This window comes from Bos indicus x Bos taurus, chromosome 23 (genome assembly GCF_003369695.1).
Source record: "Bos indicus x Bos taurus breed Angus x Brahman F1 hybrid chromosome 23, Bos_hybrid_MaternalHap_v2.0, whole genome shotgun sequence".
Taxonomy (NCBI): Eukaryota; Metazoa; Chordata; class Mammalia; order Artiodactyla; family Bovidae; genus Bos; species Bos indicus x Bos taurus.
Window position 1 is genome coordinate 25,466,075 of NC_040098.1, and position 22,909 is coordinate 25,488,983.

The following is a 22,909-nucleotide window of genomic DNA, read 5'->3' on the forward strand; positions in this document are numbered from 1 at the left end:
GAATGGTGCACCAGGGAGCTCTGTTTGAACTGGACCATCTCCATGGTCTCTTCCAATTTGGGGATCTGTCTCAGTCTTGGGAGTAGAGGTGTGTGTGAGTGCACACATATGTGTGAGTGTTTTAGTGTGTGCATATCTGTAGGGGGTGAGGAGTAATGTACCTTCAGTTTTTTCCTCTTTTTCTGAAAAGCAATTTGAATCATTCTAAGTGCCATCACTTCATGTTTTCCGTGAAAATACAGATTAAGAAGAGAAAAAAATGGAGGTTGGGGAGGACCACAGAGAAAGGCACTGAAACCAGCACACTTTGGAGAAATGTGTCACTTTCACTCCTGTGTGGACTGACTCAGAATGACATATGACTCTCAGGTTCTCCTAGGGTTCCTAGAAATGCTATAGAACCACAGGATGAAACGGGTTTCCTGTGAGAGACAGTTCTTCATCTTTGCTGAGGCGAGGGGATGAAGGATGCTTGAAGAAGGGGGTGGAGGAGAAGGAAATCGAGAGAGAAGAGCGGAGGGAGGCAGGAAGGACAGTGGAAGGGGTGAAACAGAGAGGAAGTGCTTCCGGTGGGCAGAGCTCCTCCCAGATCTGCTCCATTGTATTCGTCCAGCAGGAGATCAGAGGAAGATGGTGGGGACATGGAGGGAAAACGATGACTCTTGAGAAGGTTCTTGGGCACACAGACCTGAGCACTTACCTAAACTGGAGAGGAAGCTGCCTGTAAATTGCACATGACTATGTGCATTACGCAGGTTTTATGCCAACCAAGAAGCCAGAGGGGACCTCATTGCCAGATTTCCTATCCTGTGATCCTCTCACACCCACAGGTGTCCTGAGCACCCCTTCACCTAGCACCCAGGTTAGATTAGCCATTAAGATAGGGGAGACAACTCTATACCTTGGCTTTCTGCCTCCATTGTGACTTTCAGGAGTAATCTGTCTCAACCCTCTGACTAACGAGGGTGTTGGATGGTTTTCCTACAGATGGACCCAGCAAGTGAGCCTTGCCTGGATCCAGGCTTCCTGGTAGTCTCCACCTACAAATGAAGGGATCTCTCTCTCCAGCTCTTCCAGGGCTATTTTTCTCTTTAACAGAATGCTACAGGGGGAGGAAAATGATTATAATATTAATAGCCTTACATTGTAGATAAAGCCATACAGCTCACAAAGTTTTTTTCATATATACCACTGTATTTGAAGCTCACAACAAACCCATAAATCTCTCCACTTCACAGGTTAAGACTGCAAGGAACTGGAGTGCATGGAAGCAGTCATGTCTGACTCTTTGCAACCCCACGGATTGTAAACCACTAGCCTCCTCTGTCCATGGAATTCTCCAGGGAAGAATACTGGTGTGGGTAGCCATTCCCTTCTCCAGTCAAAAGTCACACAGCTATTAAATAGCAGAGCAGAAATTCAAACCCAGGGCTCATGATTCTGAGTCAAGAGAAGGAAAAATAACTTCTTCCAGATGCAGGCTGGAGAACATGTGAAGCCCAGGCTCCCAGGGCCTGGTGGAGAGTGAGGGGTTGTCAGAGGATCAGACTTGCAGGATGAGCAGAATCTTCTAAGCCATGTCTGCCCTGAAGTCAGCATATCTGAGACATTCTGCCTGCTCTCTGAAGAAGATGGGAAATGAAGCCAGTCTTTCATCTTTTTTTAATTCTAAATACTTTTTAGCCTTTGTACATAATCTTACACACATTTATTGGAATACCAAGATAAATGAACATGCAATCAGATGGTTTCAATGACAGCTCTTAAGATGTCTCACTCTACCAACTTATCACCTCTGGTTCTCAAAGATTGTAGAGTGGTAGACAGTTGCCTTTTCTGCATTTGTTATGTGTAATGATAGGAAGAACTTACCAATTACATAACTCTAAATTGCCAGTGTTACTGAAGGTATGATATGAAAAGAATTTAGAATCTTAATTCTCTCCCTTGAGGGAAAACAGAAGAGAATGAGGTAGGAGTCCATTCTAGTAAGTAAAGAACCAGGCAGAAACCAGCATTCATCACCGAGGCAGCAAACCAGGAAAAAAAAGAAAAAGAACTTATTAAAACCAATTAAAGTGAAGTTAAATAAAAATTAATTTTATTCTAATTTTTTTTCTAGGAATTGAATACAATTCCCTGAGACAGTGGGAAATATCCTGGAGTTCCAGTCACAAAATTGAGAAGCACAAATATCACTAACCTTAAAAAATGTGTTTAACAGGATGGTAGACTCATTCTGACCTGCCTCCAAGTGGTACCAGGGCTAATGTGTTTTCTGGGTAGAAGTGACCCCGGTGTCTCATGCATTACTGGAAGGGACCTCAGAGATCATCACCTACTTCAACCACCCCCTCTTCCAGATCAAGAAACCAAGCACTTCCCTGTAAGGAAGTGGCTCAGCCAGCCTGGCACATGAACTCAGCCACTTACTGCCGGAAAGGAACTCAAGCTCAGGGTCCCTGCTGCCCAGTGGGGGGCGGGGGGTGTGTGTCTCACTTCCTCTGCCAGCTTTAGGCTCTCGGGGGAGATTACCTGCCCATCCAGAACCAGGGCACGATGCCCCACCTTTCAAATCCCCTCCCGTTGAGTGGAAGTGGTGGCACCTGGCTCCTGGGGAGGGAAGGGGGACACTCGGGGAGGGAAGGACTTAGTTGGTATGAGGATGGAGCAGCCGGGGAGCTGACCCACAGGGCACCCCCAGCACCTGCCTGATTCCACCAACCACAGCCTCTGGGGAAACCTCACCCCAGGAAAAGTCTGGAGTCATTAGGGCAATGGGTGGGTTGAAAACTCAGGGAAAATGAGAAGGGTACAACCTATGGATTCTTGGTTTCAGGGAGTGTTTCCCCTCCTTTCCTTCCTCATCCATGTTGTCCTGATGATCCCACCTTGCAGGGCTCTTGTGAGGCCCGAGGTGACACTGCCCACCTTGAGCAGGCTTTGTCCCTGGGAGACAGCCAAGAGCCCATTGTCATACACCAAGGCAGGGGTCCTCCCTGTGAGATGGACCTGGGTCAGAGCTATTTGGACTGGAGGTCAGGAACCATCAAGGAAAGCTTGGAAGGACCTCCCTGGGGGCCCAGTGGTTAAAACATCATCTTCCAAGGTAGGGGGTGCGGGTTTGCTACCAGGTCAGGGAGCTAGGATCTCACATGCCTCCTGGCCAAAAAACCAAAACATAAAAATAGAAGCAATACTATAACAAATTCAAAAAAGATTTTTTAAATGGTCCACATCAAAACAAACAAAAAAAAATTTTTTTTAAAGAAAGGAAAGGCCTGGAAAGGCAGGAAAGAGGACAGAGCTCTGGGACTCCACATGGGGAAATCGTTTTCAATGATTTCAATCCAAGGATAGTGAGTCTTTTTCACACATCAAAATGACTCACTTTGTTTTACTGAAATTTGGAATCTACAGTGGTAAGGGCAGAACCATGGAGTATTTCCCCGCTGGCTAGCACCTAACAGCTGCCCTCAGTCACCTCACAAAGGTGAGGTGCACCCCGCAAAGGCAGAAGTTAGCCCCATTTTACAGATGAATTAGCAGCTCAACACTTGAAGTTCTTTGGTAAGTGGCAGAGGACTGGATTCCATCCACATTGACCAACTGTCTGTTTTGACAGCTCTCCTCTCACCCTGACATGTTGTTTATCTAGGAGGGTTCAGGAGTAAGGTAACATAAAATCTTTCAAGAGGTAACTGATTTCTCAAAGACCCCCAAAGTATTTGACCTCTTTTACATGGCACACATAAATGGAAACAAACTTCTCTTTTGGAAAGAAGTGTTTTTTCCCCTGGTATTTGGGCCACCTCTGCCATCTGTGGCCACAGCAACACCCTCAGACGACGCTGACTCACACACCAGATCCCCTCTGCCCAGCAGCCTCGTTCAGGTCCTTGTAGCAGGAAGAGGGGGTCTCTGGGCAAGAAGTAAGAATTATTTCCTTTAAATGCTCAGCAATTATTTCCTTTAAATGCTCTTCTGTTGCTACAAGTTGGGAAACAACACACACACATTTTTAGAAACTCAACGTGGAGATTCACTGAGTACCTAAGAGTCAGGTTATTTTAATACGGGTAACATCTATTTTGACAGCTGATACTCTTCTACCTTCTGTTCTTATGGCTAAATGTGGTATTACAGCTGTTGCCGAATCACCTCATTCACCTGATTACTCTCCCACCCCGTGCGTGCCTGTTTCATCAGGTGTGAAGGAGAGAGGACGAAAGTCCCATTGACATAGCATTCGGCCTTCTAATAAATGCTCCCCTGAGGAGACCTTAGCTCTTCTTCCTATAACACCACATCAAAAGCTCCCACCCTGTCCTGACTCTCTTGGCCCCTCAGTTCCTTCAGCTCTCATTTGCATATATTTTGTAGTTTTCAACTCTTCACTGACACATTAGACATGTATGTGTATCCCCAACCTCGAGGCCTCCAGAGCATCAAGTCCTCTATTTTCAACCCGCACAATACGAGACTTGCTGCCAGTATGCAGTTCCATCCAAGTCCTCCTCTGGTATCACTGCTCACTCCCTGGATTGTACTCCCTGGGGCTCTGCCAACAGAATTTGATATTTCACATCTGTGAAAAAAACATGAAGATAAAACTGAACTCCCCACTACTGCTTCATGGCCTCAGGGTGACAGGCCCCCTCAGCAACAAGGAGAAGGAAGCAGCTCCCAGATCTCACAGCTAGGAACCCACACCACCTCTTCTCGGGGGCAGCCTCCAATCCATGCAACCCAGGCCCCCATCGCGTCACAATTTTTTTTTTTCTTTTTAAATAACCTCAAAAGTTCCTCAGAAGCTACCAAAACCATACAGAGGATAGAAGTCTTGCCCTGGAGCCTCCACTGACTTCTGGCAAACAGACACCAAGGGCTGGACATCAGGAGTTAGGAGGCTTCACAAAAATCCTACACGTAAGGGGATCTCTTAATGGGCAAGAATTCACCGATTTTGAGGGTCTGACATACTGGGTTATTATTTTTGCATGAAGGGGCTTTGATTCCTGTTCAGCAAAGCCATGCAAAGGGTCAACTCTCCTGGACGTTCACACACTGGCCTTCTGTGGCCACTAAGCTATTCTGAATTGGCAAGGTTTGGTTTGCAGTTTTAACATAAATGCTGATGTCCTTGGGGAAGAAATCAGCCCCGCGAAGGCCTAATCCCCAGAGAGCACGGCGGCCTGCTGCCACCTATTGGTGACACGGTGCAAACGCAGGCAGCCCATCGCACCGGGTGGAACGCTGGCAGAAAATACAATGAAATGTGTCCAAAAAAAATCACACAGTATTAAGGCCACGTGGAGAGTACAAAAAATGAGTGTTTATTTAATGTCTTTTGGGTCAAAATTCCATATGAGTCTTAACTGGTGCTACCGCAAAGCAAGCTTTCTAGGTCTGAGGACTTGCCTCAGTCTCTCTCTCCATCAGCACAGAACCACCAGAGTCTGTTCTAGACCAAAGTGCTGGGGGGTGGAAGCCAACACATGGACAGAAACCAGCTGTGACCCCCTAACATACTCAGAAGTTGTGCCGTCTACAGTGAAGAATGGTGTGGCTTGTTTGGGACGGGCAGTGGGGATGGGGAAGGACCCTTGTGGTTTAGTCTTGTGCAGTGAAGACGCATCGCCTTGGTCCCGTCCACCTTCTCTTGACCCCACGGCAGTTTTCCTGACCCGTCCTCAGGCTTCCACCAAGTCTTGACTCTGCTTGTCATCTGTCCTCCACTTCAGTTCAACACTGACATTCAGGGAATGAAGGCAAAGGCTGGGCTGGGGGGAGGGCGAAGAGGAAACCGGAAGGAACTTTCTTGGCCGGATCCCACAGTCCAAAGACGAGGGCCCTCAGATGAGGAAGACGATGCCCTCGGAGACCATGACCTGGTTGTCGTCCTGCATCCTGCTCAGCGCAGCCTGGATCTCCGCAGAGGAGAAGGGCTCTTCGTTGTCTCGGTTGACGGATTCCGTGAGGCGATTCATGCCAACCGATTGTGCATGAGCTTCCCGGAACACCTCTAAGAGGGCCGCCTTGAAGGCCTTCAACCTGCCCAGGACGGGAGAGAGAGGGTGAAGGAGGAGGAAGCCGCCAGAACAACGTCAGAGCCCGTGAGCCTCAGTGTCCCCTACAGACTGCCTCTGATGGCCACTCCGCACCCAAGCTTCTCCCTCAGAGCTAAGCGGTTGTGTTACAGAGCTTCCTGCCCGTAGAGAAATAATAGCATTTTAAAAACCAAAGGCCACTGAGGATGAGGGAAAACTGGCATCTGTACACTGTTGGCAGAAACGCAAAGTGGGATGACATCTTTGCAAGCCAAGTTAGCCACATGTGCTATAATTCTGAGGTGCATCTCCTCTGACTCTGGGAATCCATTCCTAGAAACTAACCCCAAAGCTCCATCCTCATCGCTGCAATGACATACGTTAAGATTGTGTTTTACTGTGAAGAGCAGTCTTAGGAAAGCCAGACATCCCTCATCAGAAAACACAAGAACACACACGTTCATACTATGGGAATCCTGCAGTCACTGAAGACAGACCTCCAAGATTCAGAGAGTGCTTTCAGATACAGTTCATTCGCTGTCCTGGAGACTGGACTTACGCTTGATCTTAATGTTTCTACCTAAATACTTTATAATGTGTTTCAACTTTTTTCAGTGAAGACACTGTGTATGTTAAGGTATTAAAATAAAAAAGCAAACCTTAGCCATGGAGCTCCTTTGGTATCCAGTAAACAAAAAGTTTTTAGATAAAACTGTTTCTGAACCTCTACTGGTAAAAACTGATTATCTCAAAACAAATGACAACCATCCAGTGAGAAGAAAAAACATACATATTTTTTAAGTATACCTACACAACCTACTGAGAAGACTCCAAGGCTTCAGTGAGACACAAATTCTATCCTTGCTCTAAGACTCCTCTTCCTAATGGCACAAGGGATCAGGTTTTAAATTCTCACAGAGAATTATTTATGAAGCAAATGGTAAAACCTAAACAACCGGGGATTCTAAAAATGTATGAGTTCTTTACACAATTTTCATAACTTATTTCAAGCTTGAAATTGTCATCAGAATAGAAAACATTCTAGAAACCCTTGGGCCTCTAGTTTTGAGCTCTGCTGATAACAGCTTGTTTCCTACCTCCAGGGAAGAGGTCCTTCCCTACTCACCTGGATTCACTCAACTCCACCTTCTGGGACTCCTTGGTCTCCTGTGAGTCTGTTGCCTTTGGAGTGTGCACTTGAGGGGAAAAGGTTACAGAGAGCAGAGGACAAGGTGAAGCCATGTCCACGACCCCAGAGGCCCCTCTCCACCCTGAGCCTGCAACCCTGGGGCTCACATGGGGCCAGCCAAAGCAGCTTCAAGAAAGGCTCCGGTCAGGCAGGAGCTCCAGAGCCCACGCTATCTGGGACACTCTCGCCAGGCTTGGCAAAGAGCATGGTGCACCGAGGAGGCAGACGAGGGGGCAAAGCTTATTTCCAAAGTTCTGAGTTTCCTCGATTCTTGGACACAGGGTTCCAAGCAGGGAGCCGAGTGGGAACCCACACGCAAATGCGTAACACAGAGCATTAAAGAGCCAGGCAACCCAGACCCTTTTTACCAGTGGAGGCTGCTTGCTCACCCTGAGGCATTTCCTCCTCCGTGTTGGTGAAGTCATAGGGGTCATAGGAGTCCCCCTCCTTGGCGTCCGAGGGACAGATCCTCCTCCTAAAACACCAGTAGTCCAAATGGAATGCTGGGCCCAGGCCTGTACAAACCGCTGCCTTTTCTCAAAGAGACCAAAGGTCCATGGACTACAGCACAAGCAGGCCCTGCTTCCCAAGGCTCTCTCCCTGTCGCCCACCCTCAGAAATTCAGTCTCAGGCCTCAAATGAGAATCCGGAGGAAAGACTTCTGAAGTGTGAACCCAGCAGTCTCCCAGAGCTTCTCTAGCAGGAAAGAGGCCCAAATCCTCACAAAGAGGACAAAGGGGGCTGTAACGCTCTCTGTCCAAGTCACCTCCACCCTCCAACCCTCTGCAGCGTTGGTCTGGGCAACCCCTCCTGCAGCCTTGCCCCTCCCCCCCCCCAACACCAGAGCCTTTCATCTCCTTCCTCTGCGTCCCATCCAACCTCTTCGTCTTCTGCTCCTGGTCTTCCTGGCTCTTCTCCACTTCATCTTCCGCATCCGATTCATCCTCACTTCGCTTCTTACGTTTCTTCTCCTTCTCGAGAACCTAGGACCAAACCACGTGTGGGTGGGCGGGAGGATCATGGATGCTGGGGACTGAACAGCTCCACCTGCCCGACCACCAGCAGCAGCAGAGACCCCCCCCCCTGGGTCTGATGCCCTGGCCTTGCTCATCCCTGAGCCTAGGACTGGGGTCAGGGGGTCGGCTGTGACCCATCTTTAAAACTGCTGGGAGCCGTGTGCCACACCCGTCTCAGAGCATGCACTCCAGGAGTGTCCATTGAATACAGAAGTGAATGAGAACAAGTCTATTCCATAATGTTTAAGTGGAAAAACAAGCCATTTCTTTGCAGATTAGGTGTTTAAGACAACTCCCACATGAGCAAAGAGACTGTCAAGAAAATCTCATCAGACCCACAGTTGAACCCTCAAGGGCTACAATCCATCTGACTGGTGGGTGGGGAGGACAAGGTGGAGAAGGGAGTCGAGGCCTCCAGGCCCACTGTGTAACAAGACAGACACACACTGTGTCACAGCAGCAGACATGCGGGAACTTCCGGGAGGAGTAGCAGGTGTGAAGGACACCTGAAGAAGCTGCCAAGAGGACGGCTGAGACTCTGGAAACACTTGCTTCTTCAAGGGGCAAAAGAAGGAGCAGACAGAGGAGCCGTCAGCTGAGGTGCTGCTCATCAATGAAACCAGGCCTACAGGGGCTCTGACTTCAGTATTTTAAAGCCTTCCAGCTGGTTCTCACACGCACCAGGGCTGAGAACCACTGGAGAGGGAGGGCACTGGAAAGGCCACTGCTCTCTGCCAATGTTCCAGATGCCAGGGTCAGCCATGCATGGCTGGGAGGCCCGAGCACAGACGACCCACTCAGAGGAGCTGCGGGCACAGCACCTAGACACTCACCTTCTTGAAGTAAGCATACTGGACGAGCTCCACAGCCTCCTCTGCGTCCTGCAGGTCCACAGTCTTACTCATGCGGGCCTTGGCGTGGGCTGTGGCCAAGCGAATCAGGGTTTCCAGGGTCCGGGCTGTCACTGGAGACGTCTGCGGGGAGAGAACAGGGGGAACCATCCTCCAGAAACCCCGCAGAGTGCCCGTCAAACCCACCTGCATAGGGAGGGCAGTCCAAGCCACCTAGCCAGAAAAACCACATAAAATTCCAAAAGAAAAGTAACCGGGGAAACATGACAGAGGGTTGAGGGAGGGGAGACGAGTTGACCAGGGAAGAATTCAACCAGGTGTCTCCCGGCCGGAGGGAGGCCAGTGGGGAAGACCCTTTCCACAGGGCCTGTCACACACCAGGACCCCGCTTTTATGTTCAGTGTCAGCCATTAACAACCTGGAGCAGCTTTAGAGATGAGGAAAAGGGGACTCGAAGAGCTTCACATACTTTGTCCAGAGTCACACCCACAAGTCGGGGGGCGGTACTTATGAGAGGGGTTATCTGAGGACACTCTTTCTAAAGCTGGGTGAACCCCCTGAGGCCCAGATGACGAGCAACGGTGTAATACTAAGCCCTTCAGGCCAGAGAGGAAAAGGGAAGGTATCACGACACTAAAATGACTCCAGTGCTCCTGGTGAGCGGGCACTCCCTCCCCAGCCTCAACCTGAGGGGCTCCGGTCCCCACTCTCTGGGTCACCGTCCCCGCGGGCGGGCTCACCCTGGCGGTGTCCGAGCTCATGCTGTCCTGACTGCGCAGGCGTGAGTACTCCTCCGCGATGTAGGCGGCCGACTCCTGCGTCAGCACCGGCTTGATGATTTTGGCCACGTGGATGTACTTCCGCATGAACGCCGCACTCACCATCTTCTCCCTGGACCCACACACACACACGGTGAATGTCACTCCCCTGCCCTAGCCTGGGCACCTGCCTGGGGTCGTGGCCTTGCCCCTCCTCGGGGAAGCCAGGGCCACGTGACAGGGCAGACATGGCCCGGAACCCAGTGTCACAAACCCCTTTTATACAGGACATGTACAAAACTCTGTCACGGGTTTTTATTTAATTCTATAGTATTACTTAGGAATTACTTGTGACGTAGGTAGTTTAGGTGTTATCTGTCCTACTTTATCAGTGGGAGAAGTATGGCTCAGAGAATTTTAAGTGGACTCAAATTTCATTTTCTGACTCCAAATTCTACATTCTTAAACCAGTATGTTTCAAGAGTACACAGTGTTTCCTACTGCACCACAGCCAAATGTAGAGGAACGCCATGGCTACCCACGCCAGTATTCTTGCCTGGAGAATTTATGGACAGAGGAGCCTGGTGGGCTATAGACCACAGGGTCACAAAGAGTGGGACACAACTGAAGCGACTGAGCACAGCACAGCTGTCAGGCTCTGAGCGCTTGAGCACAAGTCTCCTTTATCCAAACCTACCTGCAGACTTTCCAGTGTTTGTGATCTACCACCCCTTCAACATGCACTCAAAGGGCCATGAGATTTGTGCAACACTTCACATATATGGGTAACAAGACACACCCACCCCAGGTCAGGCGGGTCGTCAAAGCCTTCTATTTTAGGAAAAGACCAAAACCTAAGCTTGATCACCCACAAACATTCAGAAGGCAAGTGACCATGTAAAATTCTGTGAATCCAGAAAAGAAAACAGATCCCCATGATGATGACTCCAAGCATGACCTTGGCCGGGCAGCTCTAACGTGACACAGATGTCAGGTTCCCTCCAGGAGGAGGTGTGGAGAATGCTTACTTCTTCTTCTTGATCCCGTGCAGAAGGTTGTCATGCTTCTCGTAGATCTGGGTGTCCTGCTGGTCATCAGGGCTGAAGTTGGGATCATCCGTGGCCAGGATATCCACAGCACTGCCAAGAGGCATAGCTGAGAAGCCCAAGTCAGGAGAAGGGAGAGTAAGAAAGAGCTGAATCCAGAGAAAAATCGCTTCTTCTGAAGACAGGCAAGACTCACAAAGGATGGACCCAGAAGGAAGCAGACACGTGGGCCCCACAAACAAGGAGGCCACTTGGTCCACAGGAGATGCTCAGAGGTGCTCCCAGACCCCGAAATGGACAAGAGACACACCGTAGGAACCAGGGAGGCGGGGGTGCCTTCCATATCCCAGATGCTGCCACGCCCGCCACCCCAGGCTGGGCCTGGGCGCGGCTTGTTTCTGGGCGCCCCCTCATTGGTCCATCCCCCCGCCTCACCGTCACCATCTTGCTCTCCAGGTGCCCTGTAGCGGTGCATTCGGAGGACATGGTCCGAGATCTCCCGGTCCTGCTCGGGATCCATCTGGTCCAGCATGATGAAGAGAAGGTCAAATCGGGACAGCAGCGAGTCCTGCAGCCCGATGTTCTCCATGGGGGTCTTGTACTGATCATACTGTAGGAGGAACACCGGAGGAAAGGAGCAGGGAGACAACATCAATCGCAAGAAAGAACAAGAATGCCAGATCAGCCATGGGAGAGAACAGAAGACCAGACCCTTGAACACAAACCGAACAAGCCGTGAAGAAGTAAAGCATTTCAAAGCTTCTAAAAAACGGAATTCATCTCCTCCGTGCAGCCCTTCCCTGATCTATGCTCTGTGACCAGAGCCCCAACCTCCCAGCTCCAGTGCCTCTTAACAGGGCGAGTGTGGGTCTCAGAGCCAGCCTCCTCCTTCTCAAGCTTCACTCTGCTCTCACTCCCAGGTAGATCAGCTCTGGAAGATGAGTCCCTCTTTCTACCTGTGATGAAGACATGATGAGCTGGCTAAGCCAGAAACACCTGAAACCTTGGGCCTCCTTACTCAGAAGGTACTGGATAAAGTCTCAACAAAAATGGGTGATAATCTATAAGCCACAGTATCTTAAGGACCCAGGGAGGTTTTCCTGGGATTCAAGAACGCCCATACTCTTATCCTTCAACTCTAGGCCTACCAGCCGATGGCTCCCCAATCAGAGGCCTGACAACCTCACAGGTAACATTAACAATTCTGATCGAGTTCACATTTCAGGACCTGCCATTTTCTCCCTGCTGCTGCTAAGTCACTTCAGTCGTGTCCAACTCTGTGCGACTCCATAGACGGCAACCCAGCAGGCTCCCTGTCCCTGGGATTCTCCAGGCAAGAACACTGGAGTGGGCTGCCATTTCCTTCTCCAATGCATGAAAGTGAAAAGTGAAAGTGAAGTCGCTCAGTCGTATCCGACTCTTCGTGACCCCATGGACTGCAGCCTACCAGGCTCCTCCGCCCATGGGATTTTCCAGGCAATACTGGAGTGGGGTGCCATTGCCTTCTCCATTTTCTCCCTACATTTGCCAAATAAATCCTTCAGAATGACATATCACATGTTATCATTCATCTAAAAATCGTACGCTTTTCAACCCACACTAATCCATTAGAACCAACCTATAGCACCTTCCTAAACCATAGCCCCCAGGAGCCCCTCCAGAGATTTGGATTCAGAGACTCTGGGCTGGGGACTGAGCACCTGTATGTTTAAATACGCTACCAAAACTGGTGTTTTCATGCACTGTGGCATCATAAACTGTCAGCGCACAGCACGGGCTCTGGCTTCAAACCCTCCCTGTCATTTTCTGGTTTGTGACTCCACCAAGTTACTTAACCTTTTATGCTTTCATTTTCTCATCTGTAAAATGAAGATAATATCTCCCTCCCTCACACAGTTAGTGAATGAAAGGAGATAGTAAATGTAAAGCATCTGTAAATATTAGTTAACAGTATAACGATGATACAGTCTTTAAAGGGGGCAAGTTGGCAATCTCTACCATAAAAATGCCATGTACCTGTTAATCCAGTAATCCCATTGCCAAGTATTCATCCCTAAATGTTTAACACGATGAACATTAAGGGGTATTCACTGCAGTTTCAGTCATAACAGCAGGCAGGAAAAAGGGAACACACCAAATGTCTAGCATATGGAGACTCGCTAAACAAATTATCGTACGTCCATACAATGGAATAGTAGACAGCTGCTTAAAAAAAAAAAAAAAAAATCAACCCCCCCTAAACTAAGCAAACCCCAAGCTGCATAAATATAAAAGATTACACCTAAGCACATCATAGTCATACCAAGAAACAAAGACAAATAGATTAATTCTTAACAAGGAGATAATGTATTTACTGGCACAGGCTTCAAAAAGTTTTGGTTTTCTGAAGCACTCAAGAGTTGTCACTGGTTTTCTCTTGGGAAACGAACAGGAGAGAGAAGGCGGGCTATTAATCTCCTTATCTCTCTCTGCTCTGTTCATAAACCCTTCCACCACCTGCGCACAGTACTCTCATTTCAATGTCAATCAGTTACCTGCGTTGTGATGCTGCAGGTCACTTTGGTTTTCCTCCTTGTATTTTTAAAAATGTGTTTTAAATAACTTTCCAGGGGATTCTGATGTGGATGAATGGGTGAGGAACCACTATCCTAAACCAAGGGCAGTAGCCAGATGACGAATTTACTGTAGTCTGTGGTCTGGGTCACCTGGAATAAACTCCACAGCCCAGTTACTAGGCAAAACCAAATGAAGGTGAGGACAGCAGGTGAGTGCCCGACTCCACTCACCCTGCCATAGACGGGGTTGGCAGCTGCCAAAACACTGCAGCGGGCGTTGAGGCGGGCGTGGATGCCGGCCTTGGCGATGGTGACTCGGCCCTGCTCCATCACCTCGTGAATGGCCGTGCGGTCCATGTCAGACATCTTGTCAAACTCATCAATGCAAACCACGCCTCGGTCAGCCAGGACCATGGCCCCCGCCTCCAGACGGCGCTCACCTGGGAGGTAGGGAGGGAAAACACACACTACCATCCAGGTTGTGGGGGACAGGGGGGAGATGTCAATCTACTTCTAAGCATCTTGCGCCATCACATAAGCGGGAGAATGCAGTGAAGAGGTGTCAGCTTCTAAGACTTGGAGCAGACCCTGGGGTCATCTGTTTAAGCTCCGATCTGGACAGTATTACTTGTCCCACTTTGATACCTAAGCAGCCAGCCTCCAACAGCCTTCCTTCACAGATTTCCTCTTTGAGCCTCATCTTCTTCAAGCCATTTCCCAACTAGATCTCTGTTCTCTTTTCACTGGCCTTCAAAACTTTTCCTCTAATGTATAAAGTAGTAACAATCTTCATTTTTCTCTCTCTTCAAATGTCAGCTTTCTCCTTCAGAACTCTCTCTGACAGCCTTCCAGGAGACATTCTGGTCACTATAGGGCCACCCAAACCATTTACATCATTCACTCCCTGTTGCCAGATACTCAGTCCCCTCCAGGCAGGCCTACTCTAACCTCTAAGTTGTATCTTCCCAACACCAGCCAGGGCCCAGAGCAAGCTCAAAGGATCTATGCTCATCTCACCGCCGGACCTCTGCCAAGGACCCTTCCACCCTTACCTGTCTCCTGGTCTGTGGTGACAGCGGCTGTGAGACCCACACCGGAGGAGCCCCGGCCGGTGGTGGGGATGGCCCGTGGTGCCGTGCATAGTACATACCGCAGCAGCTGGGACTTGGCGACCGATGGGTCTCCTGTAATGGGATGGGGCAGCGGTGACTCTAGGAACCCCCCACCCCTGCCCCCGGCCAGTACTGCTTTTCTAGCACAGATCTTTGACACAACAGAAATATATAGTAACGGGTTGTTTGTGTTATTTTTTTCAATTTTTCCTTTACCATTCCTGGAAGAATAGACATTAAAAAATCAGAGAACCCAGAAATAATAAAGACATAACTTTAAAAATTCATTTGAGACTTCTGCCCTTTAAAGGAATTGAAACACAGCTAGGTACAGACACACACATTAACAGATGCCAGATTTCCACAACCACACCCCACAGGGGAAGACCAGGCAGCCACACAAGTCCCCACACTGTACCTATGAGAAGGATATTGATGTCCCCACGGATGTGGCTGCCGTTCTCGAGGTCTCGCTCCACACCGCCCAATAGCAAGCAGAGGATCGCCTTCTTGACATAGTCGTGCCCATGGATGCTGGGCGCCAGCGACCTGGCCAGCTGGTCAAAGATATCCTAGAGGAGGGACAACCATGCAGTGAAAAGCCTGAGGAAACGCCCTGGGGTTGGATGAGCTGGCTTCATACTTCAGGCCACAGAAGATGCTTGAAGAAACATTTTGTTTCTAATTGTAAAAGCTTCTTCTCCAAGACTTTCACACTGATCGCAACATTATCAGGACAGACACAGAGAAAGCCTGGATCCCAACTCCTGCTTGGAGCTTTAATTTTTAAGGAAAACAAAAAAAAGTCTTTCCAGGCCCAAAACATTTTGGGTTTAATGTATACTGCGCTTTAGCAGTAACCTTTGTCACACATGCACATATTCTGTTCAGTTCTAAATATGGGCATTCTGTCTTTAAAGACAGAAATTTTTTAAAGAAAAATAAGAACTAAAACAAAAATAACATATTTCAAATTTAAATAACAATCAATGTATCACTGATACATCCCATATAGGCTTTGTACACTAATACTGTAACTCCTATTCTAATAGTTATATTAGGTTCACTTAACAGGGAGCACAACAGAAATATTAAAGAAAAACACCCTTTTGCTTACTAACTCAAAACTAGAAGCTGGCACCAAATACTTCAGAGAAAAAACCTTGACCTTCCTCCTGATCCCAGACAAAGATGGCCATGCCCAAAAAAGACCCTAACAAATCTATCCCCACCCTCAGATGCCCAGAGGACTGGTCCAGACCTTGGAACGGGTTTTACTGAACTTCTTGATCTTGGCTATGTCCTCAGCAGAGAAGGAAGGCTGAACGTCCTTGCTCATCTGTTTCACGTTACAGGCAATCAGGACAGTCCTGGGACAGAGAGGAAAGCATGAGGCCGTTTTCAGTTGCTAATACCAAGACCTTCTTAGGCTCCTAACCTAGAATGGCAAATCAGGAAAGAAAGGAAGTAGAGGGGAGGGAGAGGTGGGAGGAAAGAGGGGTAAGGAAGAAAAAAAGAAAAGAAAAGCTGTTCTGAATTCAATCACTGATTCTCTTCAGCTACACTAGTGGTAAAAAACCTGCCTGCTAATGCAGGAGACATGAGAGACACGGGTTCAATCCCTGCATTGGGAAGATCCCCCAGAGAAGGAAATGGCAACCCACTCCAGTATTCTTGCCTGAAGAATCCCATGGACAGACGAGCCTGGTGGGCTACAGTCCAAAGGGTCGCAGACAGTTGGACATGACTGGAGCGACTTGGCACGCATGACACAAGTGTGCTCATGGCGCCTCACCTTGTGAATCTAGCCCCTGCTGACCTACAGAAGTGAGTGTACTGGAAGGAGGTGGAAATACGCGAGAAACGCCCAGGCAAGCCAGGAGGCTGTAACCACGAGACCAGTAATTTCAACTATTAGCAAAAGACAGTTCATCTTGCAGGCAGGCAGTGTTCTGTCCATCTAATGTAACTCTCAGGATGATGGCAAACGGGAAAGACTGCTACCAGAATGCACCCTGCCAGCGGCATTCCAGACACCTCAGGACGGACCATGTACCTGAAGGTGCCTGAGGTGTAGCCTCCCTTCTTCCCAGGAAGGCAGCGGTAGGTCCCCACCACCTGCACCCGGTCACCAGGCTTCACTCTGTCCACCAAGTCGTCATCCAGGATGACGTCCACGGAACGGGGAAGCTGGCCGGCGGGGGCCTTCTCTGGCATTTCCTGGATGGTGATGATCTGGTGGTCCTTGTAGACAGAAAGGCCGTATTCTGTCTCAAGGGGATTGTTTTCCTCATCCTGGAAAAGGCACATGGAGCAGTGGTCACCTCAGCCCTATCTTAGAAACGCCACACACTCGTTTTGTTATAAGAAACAAATATAATTCAGAGATACCCTCACAAGACTAGCATCTAGGAACATAAAGCCCCAAGTACCTTCTCCAGTTCTTCACAATCCTGTCCTAGTAACAAACCATCAAATGGAAGGGATGATCTACATACAGCCAGAAGGGACCGTGGTTATATTAACACGTACGTATAAGATTGTCACTTCCTCTGTGCTAGGACTTGGTATTTCCACTCCTAGGTTAATACCCAACACAAATGTTCACCCAAAGCCACATATTACAATGTTCATAGCAGCACTACTCATAATACCCCAAACTAGGAAAAATCCAAATGCCATCAGCAGGATGGTTAAATAAGTGTGTCACATCCATACAAGTGAACACGACGCAGCAATGAATGTATGGAGTGCACCTATACACATGGGTGAATCTCAAAAACATACACTGAACAAAAGAAGCCCGACACAGACAAGCGTTTTAAATATAAAATCAGAAAACTACTCGTAACTGCTGTAGATGTCAGGATCTCGAGGGCAGAGTGGCCTCAAGAGGGACTTCTGAATGCTAGTAAGGTGCTGCTTCCTGATTTGGATGGTTGATTTTATGGTATATTCATCTTGTGAAATTTCCCTGAGCTGTACACTCAATGTAAGCTTTTCTGTTCATTGTGTGTGGTGCGTGCTATGCTCAGTCATGCCCGACCCTTTGTGACCCCCTGGACTGTAGACCACGAGACTCCTCTGTCCACGGGATTTTCCAGGCACGGATACTGGAGTAGGCTGCCATTACCTTCTCCAGGGTTCTGTATATTAAACTTGAATAAAAAACATTTTAAAGTTTTACTTCCTTGCCATTTAAATTTTCTAAAAACACAACAGCTATCGTTTAACAGACTGCCTACTATGTGCAAGGCACTGTGGTGTAACTTCACAAAATTATCTCGTGGGATCATCACCACAACTCAAGTTCCCAAAGCAGGCCTTTTTCACATTTTACAAGTAAGGAAACTGAAGCTGGGAGAGGTTAGAGTTCCCCCACGGTGATCACCAAAGACCATGCTCTTAAGAACCATGCTAGACGGTCTCCAGAACACCTCGTCTGGTGTATTTCAGGTCCTGGGCTAAGAAGTTTGGCCACAGCAATCAGGAGAGTACCCCCCCCCCCCAATTAATTCCAGGAGAATAAATTATAGAAAGTAGGGATCCTAATGAAAAAGAAAGCTGGGTGCCTCAGAAAATCCAAGTGGCCTGAGAGTAAAAAGACAGGGTCCTAGTCCTTGGGGCCATCAGTTACTGGAATATAAGCAAGTCATTCCACCTCTCTGACCTTCACATTTCACCTGGAAACAGGCTGAACAGCTCTCAAGTACAACTCAGTTACAATTCTAAGAAACTAATGGGGAAACAGTGGAAACAGTGTCAGACTTTATTTTTGGAGGCTCCAAAATCACCACAGATAGTGACTGCAGCCATGAAATTAAACGACACTTACTCCTTGGAAGCAAAGTTGTGACCAACCTAGATAGCATATTCAAAAGCAGAGACATTACTTTGCCAACAAAGGTCTGTCTAGTCAAGGCTATGGTTTTTCCTGTGGTCATGTATGGATGTGAGAGTTGGACTGTGAAGAAAGCTGAGCGCTGAAGAATTGATGCTTTTGAACTGTGGTGTTGGAGAAGACTCTTGAGAGTCCCTTGGACTGCAAGGAAATCCAATCAGTCCATTCTGAAGGAGATCAGCCCTGGCATTTCTTTGGAAGGAATGATGCTAAAGCTGGAAACTCCAGTACTTTGGCCACCTCACACGAAGAAGTGACTCATTGGAAAAGACTCTGATGCTGGGAGGGATTGGGGGTAGGAGGAGAAGGGGACGACAGAGGATGAGATGGCTGGATGGCATCACCAACTCGATGGACGTGAGTCTGAGTGAATTCCGGGAGTTGGTGATGGACAGGGAGGCCTGGCGTGCTGTGATTCATGGGGTCGCAAAGAGTCGGCCACGACTGAGCGACTGAACTGAACTGAACTGAAAACCTTGCTTATATGTTGATTCCCTCAGCAGGTGATAAAACTGAAGACAAGGACCGAGTCTTCTTTATATCTGTGTTCTCCTCAGTGCGTGACAATCCTCTGGATACTGTCGTTCTAAATTAACACTGGATGGCGGGAACTTTTCAAAATTACCCATTTTAGTGAGATGCAAGATAATTTGGAACTGGGATATTAATGATTTCTCATCTTGACTTTTTTTTTCCCAATTCTAACATAAAATGAATTTGACTAGAAAGGGAAACAGCTACTGGGAAGCAATTTGCTACTGTTACAGTTATCTGTACATTCTTTGTTTAACTGAAAAGCTAGAAATGGAGGTAAAGAATTTAAGACAAGAGTACTGATTGGATGATTAGCATTGGCTTTTACCTTTTTGTTCTAACAGCAGGAAAATAATTTCTTTATATCCCCCTCCCTCACGTGCATCAATTTTGTTTTCTACTGTTAATTACATTGTATATTTATAGTTCTTTGCTTACTGTTGTGCATATACTGGCAATAAAGACATCAGTATTAATCATCTTCTTTTGTCTCATTAAGTAAGAAGGCCTTACACCATTCTCGTCAAATCAATCTGAACACCAAGACTAAAATCATGCTCTACGCCAACCTTCTCTCAAACCCAGAGTTAAATATTTGCAAAGATTTCAGAGTAACATGACTGCATTAAGTATTTTTCCATATTACTCTATGTAGATTATGAAATCATGATACTTTAACTTTGCTAAAAGATAAATGTACATTAGGTGACCTTTTTCCTTCCTTCAACTCTTCCCTAATTTCCCAAATTTCCTAAGAGAATATTTTCCTTAAAAGAAAAATGGTGGACTTTTCATATTAAACTATGGCTAGCAATCTTCCTTCAAATTAATCCTTACTTTTCACCCTATTTACATCTAGAGGAAGACTTTAGATATTACCTAATTACTTACATTAAAAAACAACTTTGAACCCCACCTCTGAAGAGGTCCGACTAATTCATTCCCCTCACCTTGGTGGGATAGACAGAGCTGGAAGGAAAGGCCACCAGGCTGGTGAGATCAGAATAACGTCGCTCTATGGTCTTCTTGGTAGCAGGACAATAGTGGACACTGCGGACGACTTTGGGACGAACTAGAGAGCCTAGGAATAGAAAGTCACCCGACTGAGCAGCGAGAAGGGGACCTGACCCAGGCAAGTCCACGAGGACTCCAAATTATGTTCTTCCAACTAGTCAGGCTCTCCCAATACTAACTGTCGTCAATTCATTTTTATATTTACACATAGAATAATACCATATCCATGTAAAACCTTAAAGTACCGCTGATCCCGACCAAGCAGCAGGAGAAATGCAGCGTCAGAATGAGGAGACTGCCAGGAGCCAAGACTCCTCCATTCTCAGCAGATTCACCATTCCGCTGGCACAAGTGGTCACTCAAAGCTCCCCCAGTAATTGTGCAACACTTGAGTTCCTTCAAGTTTCACCTGGTAATTTCAGTGCTCCACCTTTTTGAAGCCATAAGCTCCCAAAGCTCGGAGAAAGCAATGACACCCCACTCCAGTACTCTTGCCCAGAAAATCCCACAGATGGAGGAGCCTGGTGGGCTGTAGTCCATGAGGTCGCTAAGAGTTGGACACGACTGAGCGACTTCACTTTCACACATTGGAGAAGGAAATGGCAAACCACTCCAGTGTTCTTGCCTGGAGAATCCCAGGGACGACGGAGCCTTTTGGGAGGCTGTCTATGGGGTCGCACAGAGTCGGACACGACTGAATCGACTTAGCAGCAGTAGCAGCAGCAGCAGCAAGTTCCCCAATTCTATTCCACCTCTCCTGCCTTCCATACCCCCAAGCCCACCCCACCTCCATTCCGTGGGGCTCCAACTGTAGCCCACTTACATTTAGTAACAATGCCCTCCACACAGACGACACAGCTCAGGAAGCAGGAGGTAAGGGTCCGAGGAGAGACGTGTTTGGAGCCGAAGCTGCCCTCCAAGCCTATGTAGAACTCCTCGTACTGCTTGGCATATGTAGCATCAATGGAGGCCACGAAATCCTTCAAGGCCCGCTGGAAGGCAACCAGCTCCTCAAAGGCATTGCTCAGGAGGCTGCAGAGAATCATCAGGCAGAGATCACAGAATTCAAAAAACTTGACCCACAAAACAGAAGTGGACATTCTTATTTGATCAAAGCTTAGGAGTGAAAATCTAGATTCTGCTTTCTCCTGCCATTCTACAAGCCCCAGTAAAACACATCAGAGCTGCAGGCCAGTTTTAACTCAGTGATGGGGAAATGATACTCAGTGAACATAGAAAGAGAGGAAAATGCCCACCATCTACTTTGAGAAGAAGTAAAAAACATAGAGGCAGGTGAGGGTGATGTACTAAGGGCTTCCTGGTCAAAATATTTCATCCATGTCCTCCCCTGGGAAGCTTGCTCCAACCTGGGAAGAGAGAGGAGCCATTCTCACTCAGAACTAGGGATGCGCTCTTGGAAACTCACCGGTTGGCCCTCTTCTCGTTCTTCCTACGAAGGTCATTCACGTTGACGATCAACCGGTACTGGTTGTCACTAATCAGCTCCCGAACTTTGCTCTGATAAATTCCCTGGTCTTCCTGCAAAATAACCACCACATGCTACAGCAGCTCACAAATTAAAAAACTGGATGTTTTTAAACAGAGGCAGCTCTCACAGCAAGATAAATATATCAATCTCTGTGGCAGACCTGGGCCCCCATTTCACCCACATTTTCACTCATTAGCTTCGGATTCCAAATACACCCTAAACTGCCAGTGTATAAATTATAACGACTTCCTCACGGTTATTATTCCTATTATCACCAACAGCTCTTCTGTGTGCATCACTTCTGAACTTTTAATGGGGAATTAAAACGAGCTCATAAGAAGTCTAAAAAGACAAGTAAAAACCTTGTCAAAATGTAAATTAAAGGTACTTTTAATATATCAAAGTATCTTTCCGTTTGCAGAATCTTGTATTTAATTAAAATATTTTATTTCCCTATCATCTGTATAACAGAAAAGGAGTTCTCATATAAGGAACTTACGAGCCTTAGTTATATTTACAAACACAGCACTATCAATCCAAGATGCTTTAGCAATATTCCATGGCTGTCAATCCTAAATTGCCTATAAAATCCCCTTTATTTGCGTACCAACCCTCTTTCTCCGCTTCCCATCAGGTATGGAAAAAGAATGCGGCCAAATTAGAAAGTCCTTTTCTCCAGCCTGGGGGCCTATAACGCGGCGGGTCACTACCGTTTTCCCGCGGTCCTTTCCCCACTCTTCCCCCAAATTAATAGAGTAGGGAACTATCTCTAAAAGGTCAACGTGGGCTTTACACTTGGTTTGCACTTGGAGAAAACCTGTTGACTTTCGCGAGACCTAGCCACCATTTGCACTCGAGAGAAAAATTACAGAATTGCTCTTAACCACTGACTCTGCCGCCAAGAAAGCTACCAGATCGAGGCGGAAGGTCCCGAGCAGCCGCCCCTCCGCCGCAGCCTGGAGCCCCGCGGTCTCCCTTAGCCCCTAGTGTCTCCGCGGCCTTCCTCGGCTCCTGCGCGGCCCCTAAGTCTCCGAGAGCCCTAATTTCGTGACTCGGCGCCTCTCTCACCTCGTCGTCCAGGAAGTCCAGGTAGTCTCTCTGCGCCTCTCGCAGCTCCACATCGTCCAGGACCACGGTCCCCGCCATGCTCGCCGCCTGGGAATCTCTGCGCGGAGGGCCTTTGGCTGATAATCCCCGGCGCGAAAACTTCCCAACTTTTCCCGCCAAGAAAAGTAACCTCAAGGAGGGGGCGGGGTATCGTGGAGCGTATGTACATTCCGATTGGCTGATTTTCTTACGCTACAACAGCGAGCATCCAATCGAGAGCTGCTTCTTTTCCGGGTTTTCCGCGCGGCGTCTCGCGGTGGCGGGAAATGTTCCATCCGGCGCCCTCC

At 47.9% G+C, this 22,909-nt stretch overlaps 1 protein-coding gene across 2 annotated transcripts; it reads right to left on the minus strand.

The window, feature by feature from the left end:
* Positions 1 to 5,313: 5,313 nt before the first annotated feature.
* Positions 5,314 to 22,868, minus strand: MCM3 (minichromosome maintenance complex component 3). 2 transcript variants are annotated; one of them, XM_027524521.1, is made up of 17 exons: positions 22,584 to 22,868; positions 21,453 to 21,565; positions 20,850 to 21,058; positions 19,963 to 20,093; positions 16,634 to 16,872; positions 15,839 to 15,947; positions 14,996 to 15,149; positions 14,518 to 14,649; positions 13,697 to 13,905; positions 11,346 to 11,520; positions 10,893 to 11,019; positions 9,847 to 9,997; positions 9,089 to 9,229; positions 8,119 to 8,222; positions 7,629 to 7,714; positions 7,177 to 7,246; positions 5,314 to 6,054 (listed from the first exon to the last, which is right to left on the minus strand). In XM_027524521.1, the coding sequence occupies exons 1-17, from the start codon at positions 22,659 to 22,661 to the stop codon at positions 5,856 to 5,858; spliced, it is 2,427 nt and encodes an 808-aa protein (XP_027380322.1). In that variant the 5' UTR covers positions 22,662 to 22,868; the 3' UTR covers positions 5,314 to 5,855. The 2 variants fall into 2 exon arrangements, with proteins under 2 accessions (XP_027380322.1, XP_027380323.1); XM_027524522.1 differs by lacking the exon at positions 21,453 to 21,565 and having other exon boundaries at positions 22,584 to 22,636.
* Positions 22,869 to 22,909: the final 41 nt, after the last annotated feature.

What these genes read in the sequence shown, in the direction of transcription:
- MCM3 (XM_027524521.1), bottom strand. Translation starts at nt 22,661, where the DNA reads ATGGCGGGGACCGTGGTCCTGGACGATGTGGAGCTGCGAGAGGCGCAG. An exon ending in CATCAATATCCTTCTCATAG is followed by an intron (nt 14,650 to 14,995) that starts GTACAGTGTGGG and finishes ATCCCATTACAG; the next exon opens with GAGACCCATCGGTCGCCAAG. An exon ending in CCAACCCCGTCTATGGCAGG is followed by an intron (nt 11,521 to 13,696) that starts GTGAGTGGAGTC and finishes TTCCTCCTACAG; the next exon opens with TATGATCAGTACAAGACCCC.